This window comes from Gigantopelta aegis, chromosome 2 (genome assembly GCF_016097555.1).
Source record: "Gigantopelta aegis isolate Gae_Host chromosome 2, Gae_host_genome, whole genome shotgun sequence".
NCBI classification, from domain to species: Eukaryota; Metazoa; Mollusca; class Gastropoda; order Neomphalida; family Peltospiridae; genus Gigantopelta; species Gigantopelta aegis.
Window position 1 is genome coordinate 39,344,328 of NC_054700.1, and position 15,312 is coordinate 39,359,639.

The following is a 15,312-nucleotide window of genomic DNA, read 5'->3' on the forward strand; positions in this document are numbered from 1 at the left end:
ATATTGTTCGGATTGTGAAGCACATCAATATTTATGGACCGCCCCTTATGTCCACAGACCTATAGTGTATAAAAATAAGGTTAGCTCCCTTTATTGAGCATAATCAAGTAATGGCTTACATGAAGCTATCTTTTGTGGGATAACTTTGTCCTTGGTTAAGGATGAAAAAAAGAAATATTCTTCATAGCTGTCTTTCATGGGGTAATTCTGTCCAATATACTTGACGATGAGAGAAAAATATCCTTCATGGCTGTCTTTCATGAGTAGCATTCTCCTTTGTATACCAGAGTACTTTGTATTTAATTTTAATTAACTTTATATATTTGATATACCCCCAACCCCCCTATTTTTATTTTTGTATATCTTTATGTACTGTTGGTGCATCAGCATATATTATGTTGAAAGCAATTGTCTAAACCTGATTTAAAATTAGCTGATACTGAGTCCCTGATGGACAGATTTCACCCAAACTATGGTTTACATAGAAATTCACATTACACAGATAGCGGTCCACCATGTAATAATATGTAGGTGGTCGTCTTTATTTTGAAAAATACTTTACCTGCTTATGATTTGGTGGCCATGTAGCATGAAGTGGTGTCTTCAGTTTGGTATTGACTGGCATATTTTAAGTAGTACGTCCTAGATGTTTTAGCAATGCCCCAGGACTAATACATCAAAGGATGTGATACGTACCGTCCTTTCTGTAGAAGTGGCCTATGTCACAGAAGCAGTTTCTCAAAGCTTATCAGAGCTCAAAATAGGAAGTAAAATACAGCCTTCTGTTATTTTATTTTTTTAAAAACCGACAGCAGGCCAAAAGAAATATGACCTACTAAGAACAAATATGGCCTGCTGGAAATCAGACAAGGTGAGGGTTTGGATTAGTGTGTGAAAAATTAGAACCTCTAGGATGTATTTTATAGTGTTACGGAAATAAATTATAAAAGAATCATTAGATAAATAGCAGATTATATGTATATATATATATATATATATACATTTATGATCTGTCTCTAAAAAATGACCTGAGTTTTTGGGTGTGTGAATTTGCACAGGCCATTATTTCTAAGCCTGCTATCTCGACCAAGTGTCTCGACCATATTATACAACATATGGTAAAACACTTGCATGATGCATGGTCAATCTAGGGTCGATTCCTGTCAATGGGCCAATTGGTCCATATGACTGTTATGAAAATGTGTTGATAAAACATTCTTTCCATATGTATGTGCAGTTTTAAAAAAGCTGATGTGTGTAGTTCAGCAAACATTCCTTTACTAGAATGACATGTTTGTTTTATGTCTTAGGCTGACTGTGCATTCAAGATGCAGTATTGTATAAAAACATTGTTCTCATTTTGGAAGGAATTTTGTTAAGTTTTATCAGTGTACTGTGCAGTCACATGTTTTCAAGTATTAGATAAGAACATCATCTATATTTCTATGCTTTTGTGAATTATACCTGTCTCTTCCATGTTCAACCCCTACAATTAAGAAAATGACCAAGACAAAACATTTACGGTGGAACATTGTGTCTACCGCATTTTCCACGGTAATTTTACTGTTAATATGTTTGCAACTCTGGATTGTAAGTAAAATCTGAAGGACGAGTTTATTTGTATTGTTTGCCAATATGCTGAAAGATACATTTATACCAGTTCCAGTATTCCTTGACTGAAGTGCGAGTGCGAATAATTTTTACATGCTGATATACCACTAGAGTTTCGAGCATGTCCGTCCCGGGGCCGGTCTCTGGATAGCCAGGGGCTTGTCCTGGGACAGAAAAAAATTAAGCAGACAATTTTGAAATTTACGTCCAAAAATTAAATAGTGGGCCTTTTAAATTTTGATGCGCATCTCTAATATAATTAATAAAGAAAATTCTACTCATTAAATTTGGTCGCTAGATTAGATCTGGTGACTGAAGTGACTTAATGATTAACAAGCGAACGACATGTGCACAATAAAAAACAATGGAGTTGTAAGGGAATGACAATTTATCATATACAGCTTAGTGATGTGCCAGTTCTTTTAATTATATTACATCAAAAGTGTTAGAATATATTTAATGCGATTTGGAATTAAAATAATTTTCTTTAATAACAGCATAATTTCTGTTAGGAAATCTGTCACCAAGACCGAATGCCCCTTTCAAACCAAGTAAATAGGTATAGTTTGTTTTGTTATTTTTGGATTAGACCAGTCAGCACCAGAAAAGTATAGTATATTTTGTTAATATAAATGGCGGAGAAAGTTTGATTAAACTATCAAAATGATCTCTCTCTACATATATATATGTATACGCCTGTCTACAAATATCTCATTGTCTGGTCGACCATAACACTTGTACCCAGTAGTAGTGTAGGCCTATGTTGAATATTTTACGGAAAATAAAACACCTGTACTGCATCATAGCCAACAATGTATAAGGTGTCAACCCCCATGCAATCCAGTGGTCCATGCAATGCATGTGTTATGTGAACAGTCAAGAGAGTTCAGTGACCTAGTTAAAACTTGCTTTAATACTGGATTAAATTTACAGGTATTTTTTATCATTCCTGATGGCTTTGAGATTCAGATACTTAGTAACAACGCTGCAATTACTGTTTTAATATTTACTTTTAATGTTTTTAGTTCACAAAGTATATTTTAATTTTACACCCCCCCCCCCCCCCCCCAAAAAAAAATGAATATATCTTGAAAAAAAAAATGAATACATCTTTTTGAACTAACATTTATTTACAGCAATTGTGCTTAGAATAATGTGTCTTGTCATCATGTAATCAGTTGCAGGTTAACTTATGTGATGATATCAATCTTGTTGGGTTTTTCCTTGGATGATATGGTTGTTGCTGCAGGGCCATTGTCTTTAAATCCATAACACACACAGGTATGTGTTATCGAAAATAACAAAAAGTGGTCTCACCAGCCAGTTTTTAAGGAATTAATATCTGTTAGTTGTTACATGTTTGTACTATACAACCGTAAAGCTTGAAAAGATTGCTTGTTTGAATTGTGCATTAGTTGACAATTTTCATGTTTGTGTCATATATATATTTTTTTTAATTATTTAATATGTTGATGTTTATTATTATTGTTACTGTTATTGTTATTATTATTTTTATTTTTTAACAGAACAAAGTCGGAGAGATGATTTAGAAGCTTTAGGTCACATGTTTATGTATTTTCTTCGTGGAAGTTTGCCGTGGCAGGGCTTGAAAGCAGACACACTGAAAGAAAGATATCAAAAAATAGGAGACACAAAGCGAGCAACGCCTATTGAGGTTCTCTGTGAGAACTTCCCAGGTAAGTGTTCAGTCACAGAACTATTTACTTTGCGTATAGTAGTCAGAAGGCAAGATATAGGTTTTGGTTTTACAGTGGCAATGACATTAACTTTTGCATTCAGCTCCAATGTCACGAATGAAACTTAGTTTTTGTATTTCTCCATGCATGTTTGATCAAAAACAACTTTAACATTTACTTCAATGTTAATTTTTGGCATTTAGATAAAGTTTCTCATTTATAGATCGGTTTCAAACAAACTGAAAGCCCTAGGTCAGTAAAAATTGGTTTGTAGTTGCACCTGTAAATGTTCATCTCAGTATGCTGAAAATGTTTTTGGTAGGCGAGATATTTAATTCTGTAAAATTCTTGTTTCATAAGTTTTGTTACCCATATGTATTACACATCAGTATATCAATCCACTATTTCATTAACAATAGACTCAGGATAGTACTTTTATTTAATTAAAAACACCAACCAACATGTTACTAAACCTGTGACACATATTCACTGCTTTTTATGTCATCAGTGAATTGATAAAATTATATTTTTTATTATTTAGTTATGTCCTAACAAGGATGATTCGAGACTACATACAGCAAATTTGGACATTTTAAGGCACTTAAGTGTTCACATTATTTTATTTTTTATTTGTTTTGCAATTCAGATGAGCTAGCAACTTACTTGCGCTATGTGAGAAGGCTAGATTTTTTCGAAACGCCCGACTATGACTACTTGAGGAAACTGTTTACTGATCTCATGGAGAAGATGAGCTATGAGTGTGACTGGCAGTTTGACTGGGTGGGCAGACAAGTGGTAAGTCAAATAGTACGGGTGTAACTGGCAGTTTGACTGGGTGGGCAGACAAGTCGTAAGTCAAATAGTACGGGTGTAACTGGCAGTTTGACTGGGTGGGCAGACAAGTGATAAGTCAAATAGTACGAGTGTAACTGGCAGTTTGACTGGGTGGGCAGACAAGTGATAAGTCAAATAGTACGGGTGTAACTGGCAGTTTGACTGGGTGGGCAGACAAGTCGTAAGTCAAATAGTACGGGTGTAACTGGCAGTTTGACTGGGTGGGCAGACAAGTCGTAAGTCAAATAGTACGGGTGTAACTGGCAGTTTGACTGGGTGGGCAGACAAGTGATAAGTCAAATAGTACGGGTGTAACTGGCAGTTTGACTGGGTGGGTAGACAAGTCGTAAGTCAAATAGTACGGGTGTAACTGGCAGTTTGACTGGGTGGGTAGACAAGTCGTAAGTCAAATAGTACGGGTGTAACTGGCAGTTTGACTGGGTGGGCAGACAAGTGATAAGTCAAATAGTACGGGTGTAACTGGCAGTTTGACTGGGTGGGCAGACAAGTCGTAAGTCAAATAGTACGGGTGTAACTGGCAGTTTGACTGGGTGGGCAGACAAGTCGTAAGTCAAATAGTACGGGTGTAACTGGCAGTTTGACTGGGTGGGCAGACAAGTAGTAAGTCAAATAGTACGAGTGTAACTGGCAGTTTGACTGGGTGGGCAGACAAGTGATAAGTCAAATAGTACGAGTGTAACTGGCAGTTTGACTGGGTGGGCAGACAAGTGGTAAGTCAAATAGTACGGGTGTAACTGGCAGTTTGACTGGGTGGGCAGACAAGTGGTAAGTCAAATAGTACGGGTGTAACTGGCAGTTTGACTGGGTGGGCAGACAAGTCGTAAGTCAAATAGTACGAGTGTAACTGGCAGTTTGACTGGGTGGGCAGACAAGTGATAAGTCAAATAGTACGGGTGTAACTGGCAGTTTGACTGGGTGGGCAGACAAGTCGTAAGTCAAATAGTACGAGTGTAACTGGCAGTTTGACTGGGTGGGCAGACAAGTCGTAAGTCAAATAGTACGAGTGTAACTGGCAGTTTGACTGGGTGGGCAGACAAGTGATAAGTCAAATAGTACGGGTGTAACTGGCAGTTTGACTGGGTGGGCAGACAAGTCGTAAGTCAAATAGTACGAGTGTAACTGGCAGTTTGACTGGGTGGGCAGACAAGTCGTAAGTCAAATAGTACGAGTGTAACTGGCAGTTTGACTGGGTGGGCAGACAAGTCGTAAGTCAAATAGTACGAGTGTAACTGGCAGTTTGACTGGGTGGGCAGACAAGTGGTAAGTCAAATAGTACGAGTGTAACTGGCAGTTTGACTTGGTGGGCAGACAAGTGATAAGTCAAATAGTATGAATGTGATTGATAATACAAGACTCTGATTGGAAGTCATTGTTTTTCTCGGTTCACATTAGTTTTGACTGGGGTGTGCAGATGTATGTAATCCCAGACTGTTGGGAAATAAATACATAGAAATCTTTTGCAGTACCAAATGGCTTAACAAAATAATGTTTATTTTCTGTCTTATTTTTAAAATTGGTTTTTCATCTTTCAGTCGACACCTGTTTCGTTGAGTGCCGCCGACACCGGTCCTTCCCCTCAGAGGGACAACATTCGAGAGAGGCACAACACAACACACTACAACAGAGTAAGGATTTTATGTGTTTACCTTACAGCAGATCACCTTTCAACTGCAGTGGCTGTCAAAGGTTGCATGGCTTGCAGTCTTTAGTTTGGCTGTATTGCTGTCTATCTTTTGAAAACATATTAATTTAACAAGATTTCTGATGAGCCAGAAATCATAAACTGTTGTCGAACATAAAATACTAAGGATTTTAGACAGCCCGTATCAAAAGTGAATGTTTTGTGACACTAATCATATTGGCATATTCAATATGTTAATATGTTTTGTAATTTGCCTGTGAGATTGCGAAAGTTGTAGCTAGTACATCAGTTGTTTCGTCATTACTAAAGGCCTGATAGTTTACTATTACTGCATACTGTTTGTTCATTTACTGGTTTGAAAGTGCACCTTTTAAAAATTAATTTAATTGCATCTCTTTGCTTGGTAATGAAGTAAATAAATTTTTTAATGTCCCAAACATTTGTCAGCAAAATGTTTGTGCTGGCATTACAATAGAAATGCGTGCTTTCAGATGTAAATTGTTCTTCAGCTTCTGCTATCGGGAGATGGGTCTGGCATAATGTAAAAAATAAAACATTATATACTTGCCGTAATATCAGACCATGATAAACAGAAGAGTGAAAATGTTGAGGAGAGAGAGAGAGGTTATTAGTATTCTTTTGTGCACCTCATAGAAATTTTATGTTGCCAGTAGTAGTATTTCAATTGGTATATATTTAATGCCACATGGATTTTTATACGCCTGTCTTTAATGAGACATTGTGATATGGCATTGTCTGTATGTGTTAAGTTTTCTTACCTGGACCATACCTTGGATACCAGTGTATGCAGGATCATCAAACCTCACATGTAGGACAAACTTCCCAGTGTACTGTATATTGTATTGAATCCTCCTGTGGCATATTTTCCTTATTAATTCATATAGAATCCTCAACCTTCCTTGCAAGTATAACTTGGGAAGCGGTGTGTCGCATACCATTACTAGGTAACTGTGGCCTACTTTTCACAGATTACTGCACATTAAAGAAAATTCTTGTCTGGTCTATATTTTCCTTATATATTCCTTGAAAACCATCAAACGTTGCATAGTACAATTTGGAATGACTGTGTTGATTATCATTACTAGGTCACCAAAACCTAATTTTCATGGTTTACTACACATCAGATGAAAAATATTTCTATACCATATTGTCCATATGAATTAATGCAAGTCTATTCAACCTTGCGTGCAAATAAAACTTGAGGTAACAGTGTTTTGCATACCGTTACTACAATAGACCGCCTGCTGTTGTTATGTAACCCAAATCAACTTTTCATTGTTCTAGATGATTGACTTTCTATCACAGATAAATCGCATAATTTGTCTAGATTTTTAATATCACAGGAAAGTCTTGTTCAGCCTTTGAAAACGTCAAGACGGTTTACTTTACCCAGACGTTAACATTACATACCTGGTACCCATGCTACAAAACTTCCATTTCTAACGAAGAACAGTAACTTCATTAATCAGACAGCACCTTCTCCAGTGGGTGCAGTATCATCAGTAGTTTGTCCAAAACAAACTTCATCTATCCCATTGTACAAATTTCACTTGGTTATAATCCAATCATACGTAGCACATTCATTAATGTATGCGTGTCTATCAACTCAAGTTTCTGTTTGCCAAACTTGTTTGGTCTGATTGTTTTATTAAAGGCAAAATATTTATTGAAAACCATTTGAATATTTTGTTGGTTGTTTGAACCTCAGTACTAGTAAGCCAGTGTGTTGCCTGTTTGTGACATGTGGTGAAGCAATATTTTCATTATTCTGGAGGTTTTGTATATTAAGTGAATTTTTATCTTCTGTGATCGATTTTATTGTTGGTTAAATTGGCTTATGACAGGTCAAAATATATATTACATTTCTCCCGAAAGAAGCATGGTCTTAGAATTTTTATTGCAGGGAAATATTAACAATATGTATAGCTTTTATTTTGATCCAAGTATTCTCTGCTGAGAGGCAATATCTGTTGCCCTGTGTCTGTGTGCATGGATGTTGATATTTTGATTGTAATATGGATGAATAACAGCTCATTGGTTTTCACCATATCTGCACACAAATACATTCTTAAATATATAACAATAATAATATGCAGTGGAACCTGGCAAAAATTTGATTGTTGTCCCTAATTTCCCTAAGTATGAATATTACTAATATTATAATGATCAATTTTGACAAGCTCCACTGCATGCAAATAATATTCAGTAATGGCTTCTTGTTGTGCTTATTGGGAAGCAGTTATTTGTGATAATACATATATCTGATGCTTTTCTGTTTTATTTTTTTATTTAATATATCTATGTACTAAAAACTCTTGGCTTATTAACAGGCATTGTCAAAGTACTACACATTCTTCAGATTCTTCAAGTAAATGTACACGAGACAAAAGACCACAATGCTTCTAAAAATAAGAAATCGTTTGGTTTTTCTCCATGCATACTATTATGGTAGCCTAGCACCATGCAGCAGAGGGGGCAACGTCCAAATGTTTGTATGAAATAAGGAGATACGAATAGTCATTGTTTGAATGAACTGCTGGCCACTCAAGGAGAAATTAATTAATGACCTTTTATCAGGGACAAACTGAGTACTGTTCTTATCCGGATGAAACTACTTGCCTTTCTACGTGGGTCGTACATACGGTCATTAAGTGAAAAGTAAATCAATGTAAATCAATGATGGATATATCTTTAATAAACTAATGGCTTTGGCATTAGCTGAATGCATTGATTCCATGGAAATGACGTTATGAGACAGAGGTTTTTGCTATTGAAAATAATTTCTCCTGAACAAAAATAAGTTAAAACTATTTAGTTTTGATACACTCTTTATTTATTCAATAAGTAATCAATGTAACTTGCATATTTCGATTTATAATATTATGATCAGTGATATAATTAAGTCGTCTTACAGAAAATTTAACTGAATACCAAATCGTAAGTGTAAATAAAGAAAAAATTATAACTCGTCAGTTTATGATATTCTCTTGCTTGTGAAAACAACTTAGTCTTTGTTGGTATTTACTATATATATATATATAGGGCATATATCTGTTTGAATTTGTACCTTTTAAATTGTGGGTGGTACATACATTGTACATGGATGTGGTATGTAGACCAATATGAATATTAAGACAAGTATGTTAACAACCCGTGAACCGTGTTGGTATTTGTCTTAGCTCATTATGTAATACAAGTTATAACGTCCAACAAATGCAGTTGTGTTACCTCCACTCACCTGATGCACCCACCTGTCTGTCTTACCTGCCTGTCTGTCTTACCTGCCTGCCTGTCTTTCTTGCCTTGTTAACCACACTGACAGCTCTTGGTTCAGCATGTCATGGCTGGAGTGGGATCTCTTCGTACATTACTATTTATTAGAGTCAATGGAATGTTCATACATACTGTGCTTGCAGACTGGTCTTTGCATTAGATGATTTTTATGCATGGATTTTTCAGGCTAACTTGATTACTTACAAGATTTTGTGAAAATTAAATTAACTTTGGAAAAGAAATAATTTTATGATTTCTGATCTGTTAACACCATATACATTTACATATGTGCATAAACATATATTTTTAAATGCATATTTACTAGTTCATAGATTTTGTTTAGTGAAAAAGAAGTTGTAAAAAAATTTGTTTTTAATTAAACAATGGACATGAAGCTTGCCCATGGGTTTTACACATTATATTATAAAATGGTTTTCTAAGAATAAAATGACAATATATAGTATTGATGCCAAGACACATTGACTTAAAAGGCCAGGAAATATTAATTATTTCCCACTGAATATTACTTTAAAAAAAAAAATGTAAAAGTATTTTGACATATCTTTATAAGGATGTATCCATCATCCTTGATGCTAAGGGCCATGTTAATGTAGCTGTTGATATTGGTTGTAATTAAGGTACATAGTGGAATTGTATTCATCATCCTGCACACTGTCTGGAATTATCTGTGCTGGTGCCAATTGGTCTATAAGACCCTCGAAGCCATCATCTAATAATCAAATGGTATCCTCGGCTTGATGTTGGTGTCTTTAAAAACAGTTGAATTTTGTTGCAACATTGTAGACTAGGAAAAGGGAATCTCATAGTATAAAATATTCACTATATGTAGTTGGGGGGGGGGGGGGGGGGGGGGAAGCAGAATTTGTCTGAGGGTTGCTTTTGAATTTGTATTGTTGTAAAAATATTTTCTTAGTGTGCAAGAAGCCAGATTGAGAACAGTATAATGAACTTGTATTTAACCCTTTGTCATATCTTTTGTAAAGAACCCAACTAGATTTCTGACATGATCCTAAACCCTTGTATATTGTTAATGGTAAATGTTGATTTTTCCAAATATGTTAATTTGCATGATGAGTAGATGCTCTGTATTATTTGACTACAGTTTATAGTATAAACATACAATAATTAAATGATGTGTAGTGCACTACATTGTTTTTGGCCAGATATGCACTGTATGGTGCACATTCTCTTGACAGCCGTAACCAAGTAAAATGATCACTTTTGTTTACTCTTCTAGTGAGACATGCACATGTTGGTGTGGTTAACGTCTGTGTGTCCATCTTTCCATGTGTCTGTTCTAACCGACTAATTTGCCTTTCAGCAGAGTACAAATCAAAGGGGGAATGCATGGGGTGAACAACCACGGCACTCCAATAATTTACTTGGTGCCAACCTGGCGGCAGATAAACATGGGGGTTCTGTGCAGGTAGGAGTTTGAACAGAGTTGCTCTGTGATTTATTTTTGTTTTGGGAGCAAGGTTTGAACACATAGCAGATAGTTCATATTGTATTGCTGTGTAGATTTGTCATTGTGCTCCGTACCCGAAAAATGCTGACTTACATCGGAGGTCAATGGATTTGCCTTAGTTTTTTTCTCCCTTTTTTAATGCATGCCAGTGTTTTGTTTATATCCTTGGTTGTCATATGTAGCAGCTAGTTTGGGAGCTTCATATTGCTTGTACTGCATCATTCACCCATTGCCTTCATAATGCATGAATGAACGAAAAAGTTGATAATAAATCCTTGTGGTGTTCTGTTTAATTAAACGCAGTACTCGAATGACCCATTTAACCAGTTGAGTACAAGTTTATTGCTTGAAATCCATCATTTCAGAATGCATGGGGGGAAAAAGTTGATAATAAATCCTTGTAGTGTTCTGTTAAATTAAACACAGTACTCGAATGGTTAATTTAGCCTGTTTTATCATTGAGTACAGCCAAGTGTAATAAAAGCACAAGAGTATCAGGGTTTAAGCTGGACCCATATATTATGAATTTGGCAAATATGGTCACAAATTCAGGAGACAAAATCAAGCTTCAATTGGCAAAACACACAAAATGATGATTGCCTGCATGCTATTTTTCTAATCGCTTACCGATGAATTATTAATGAAATATATTTGCCAAATTTGACTTAAAGGGACAGACCCTAGTTTCAGCCCACGAAAATGCACACTAAGTTTAGTTAATCTACAAACCTGTATCACATTTGGATAAAGTTACAATTGAGTGAAACATGAGTCTGCAAGTTTGAAATGGTAAAATACCCTCTAAAAATAGACTAAAACTCGACTCCATAACTGGTACTTCTCCGATGCACGTGCGTTTTTAAAAATGAGACATGCATTTTGTGGTATTAAAAACACCAGGATGACCAAAAACACTTCGAATGTTTGGAAATTGATAATCTAAACATTAAAATCTAAGTAAAGGATGATTTCAGTTACCAAAAACGACTCTAATAGTAAAAAAAAAAATATGCCTTAGTGTTTAAAAACTAGGGGGTGTCCCTTTAAATTTGCATTTGTCGATTTTGTGAATTACAGCTTGAAACCTGGTATATACTGACAGATGTTGAACCCATTGCGTTCTTTTTTCCATTGTACAATTAGCTGATAATTCATTGATCATTGATTCCAATTTTTAAAAAAAAATTGCTATAATCGGCTAACAATTTTATTTCGGCCAAAACTTGCTGCTATGATCTGTTAATGTTTGTAGTTTGATCTTTACCTATTATGGTCAGCTATTGTTTTGTCATGTCATTATCTGCTATGGTTAACTAATGTTTTTTTAGTTCAGTTATCAGTTTGGCCATCATAAATCCTGGAAATCATTAGCTTTTATTTATTCTTGCTTTAAAACATTCAGCACTACTAGCCAATGTTATTTTTCTTCTACTCAACTACTAACCACAACAGGGTTTATTTAAAAATAATTTAAAAAGTATTTTGTGTGTGCCTTTGCAATTTTCTGTGTGTGAATTTAAATATTCCAGTTTATAATTATAGCCTACTTACTATTTGTTTACGAACAAAGTAATTTGACCTCAACTTGATTATTTCTTATTTTTCTGATCATATATCTAAGAATAAATAAATTGAAAACTTTAATCATCATTATAAGAGGATGAATTTAGTGCCATTGTTTGAGATGATTTTAGTTGTGATCTGCTTTATAGCTATAAAAATCAAACAAATATGTCTAAAGTATGTAATTTAACATCCCTACTACTCCTAACTCATGATTAACTGTCATTATTTGAATAATGTGTCATTTGTGGAATTACTCTATTTTGATCTGTTATTAAAACTATCACGGCTGACAGCTTTTTCCTCCTTCCCACCCTACAATTCTGAACATTATCCTTGGCCACCCAGCTGAATTGTTCAATTAATGTTTAACTATCCCTCCCCTGCACCTCAAGTTGCTGGCCAATGCTGGGTTGTCATCAACAATTTCAATAACAAGAGTGATTCCATAAGGTTTTAGTGTTTTTAGACTTGACCTTCCATTTGGTTGTTTATCATTCCAACCAGTGGTCTCTGCCAGGTAAATCAAAGGTATTTTTTGTTATGTCTAGAAATTTCACCAGAAGCCATAGTAGCATGGCTTCAGTGTATTTTTATATGCCCATTTTTGATGAGTCACCATAGTGTGACACCCAATAGCCGATGTATTTTTCGTGCTGGGGTGTCGTTAAACATTCATTCATTCATTCATTCATTTTGCCGAGTCATGATATGGCGTTGTAACCATCCATCCATAAACTTTTCATTTTCGCAGCATATCTTTATTACCAATTGATACAGGATCATCAGACTTTGCATGCAAGTACAACTTGGGATCACAGTGTGTCGCATACCATAACTAAGTCACCACGACCTTAAAGGGACATACCCTAGTTTCAACCCGTGAAAATCAACACCAAGTTTAGGTCATCTACAAACCTGTAACACATCTGGATAAAGTTACAACTGAGTGAAACATGAGTCTGTGACTTTGAAATGGTGAAATACCCTCTAAAATAGACTAAACCTCGACTCCATAACTCTTACTTATCAGACGCACGTGTGTATTTAAAAATATGAGAAATATATTTTGTGATATTAAAAACACCAGTATGACCAAAAACACTTCGAATGTACGGAAATGGATAATCTAAACAATACAATCTATGTAAAGTATGATTTCAGTTATCTAAAACGGCTCCAACAGTGAAAAATATGTCTTAGTGTTTAAAAACTAGGGTATGTCCCTTTAAAACAAAATCCTTGTGTGGTCATATCTTTATAATCAATTTATATAGGATCATCAAACCTTGCAATGCAAGTACAAAATGGGATGGCCGTGTCGTATACCATAACTATGTAGGTCATCATGACCTACTTTTCATGCATTACTGCACACTCGATAGCCGATGTATTTTTCGTGCTGGGGTGTCATTAAGCATTCATCATTCATCCATTTTATTGCACATTAAAGGAAATCCTTGTTTGGGCCATATCTTCTTCCTTATGAATTCATATAGGATCAGCAAACCTTGCATGCAAGTGCAACTTGGTATGGTGGTGTGTCGCTTACCATAACTAGGTAACTGTGACCTACTTTTGATGGGAATATTATGGGAAACATTTTGTATACACCCATATATGATGGTTAGTATTGTGGTATGGCGTTGTCCACCTGTTAACCTTTTCTTGTCCGGACCATATCTTGCATACAGATGCATACAGGACCATCAAACCTCACATGTAGGAACAACTTGGAATGGTGGTTGGTCCAAAACAAACTGTTCATCCATCCCATTGCAAACATTTCACATAATTAGAATTGAATCATACCTGTATCATATTCATTAATATAGATATGGTTTTCCATCAAAGTCCTGATGGGCGTATCATGTACCTCACCGGTACTCTTGTTTTAAATTATTACTCCTTAACCTGTGATCCATCAGAATCCATCAGAAAATATTTTTTGGTAATCATAGTGATGTTACATAATAATGGGTAACAGATGTTTGATTTTATTCTATTGCCAACATGCTACTGACGCGCTACCAAATGTGATCATGAAATCTGTAGGCCTGTACACTTTCCTACTTTCATTTTTGTTATTGATTTTGTAATTTTTACAGACATAAATCCATTTGTAACTCTATGGTCCTTGACCACATGTCTGATGCAATATAACCGTACATAAAATATGGAGAGTACGTTGTTAAATAGAACATTTCTTCCTTCCTATATATTATAGAAGTATTTCTGTTGCTTAATTCTTTAATTACAAATTGTACCTGTATACCACTATTTTATCATTAACATTGCCTTCCCCAAGGATTCATGATTTTATTATAATATATATGATACACATTTTCAACTTTATGAATCCACATTATTAAAGAGAAAAAAGAAAGAAAGAAAGAGAGCTATTTTTGTTAACAAAGAACCATGCATGTCATGACAATACAGTATCACATATCATTAGTGTTGCACACATCATTCGTCCTAGAAATTCATGAAATAATAATGGGATGAAATACAGTATATTAATTGTAGTGAACAAATTGTCATTTGACCAAAAATTGAAATACATATATAACCACTTTGTCATTACGTAGTATTTTTATGTATCGTTAATTACTCTCTAAATCAAGTATTTTTGATGGTATTTTGTTATTTTAAGAAATAACAACTTTGACTCAGGATTGTCATTGAATTAAGTATTGTTTTGAATACCACTGCACTATGCTCTATAAGACTTTAAGCCTTGAAGACTTGATTAGCAGTGTTCGAGATTAATGGTATCCCCATATCCCAGGGATACCAGAATTTAATTTTGGATACCAGACTTCAAGAACCCAATTCTCAGGTGGGATACCAGATTTTGAAATGTTATTATCCAACTGGGATACTGGCCAAAAATTATAATCTCGAACACTGATTTAGGAAACAAAATTGTTGCAATTGTGAGGGATTTTTTTAATGCGGATGGGTAAATAGATTTACATATGTGTGTACAACCCCTGCAATTAAGTAAATGTTCATGGCAAAAAAACGTGACCTTGCAAAACCCCCACCTGAATATAGGTCACAGCAAAACCGTGCCATGGGCAATTGCTGGAGTTCATGTACATTTTGTATGCAGTTAACTGATATTTGTCTTTATATATAGCTATTCAAGTATGCGA

General features: G+C 35.1%; 1 protein-coding gene across 8 annotated transcripts in view; it reads left to right on the top strand.

The window, feature by feature from the left end:
- LOC121385226 (casein kinase I-like) overlaps window positions 1-15,312 on the top strand; it is a 74,495-nt gene that overhangs the window by 46,720 nt on the left and 12,463 nt on the right. For 5 of the 8 annotated variants that reach the window (XM_041515829.1, XM_041515838.1, XM_041515812.1 and 2 more), the window contains 4 exons: window positions 3,138-3,308; window positions 3,955-4,103; window positions 5,696-5,788; window positions 10,442-10,546. In XM_041515829.1, the coding sequence (XP_041371763.1) occupies window positions 3,138-3,308; window positions 3,955-4,103; window positions 5,696-5,788; window positions 10,442-10,546 (518 nt within the window). The remainder of the gene's footprint in view (window positions 1-3,137; window positions 3,309-3,954; window positions 4,104-5,695; window positions 5,789-10,441; window positions 10,547-15,312) is intronic. The other 3 variants (XM_041515862.1, XM_041515854.1, XM_041515820.1) reach the window with 2 other exon arrangements.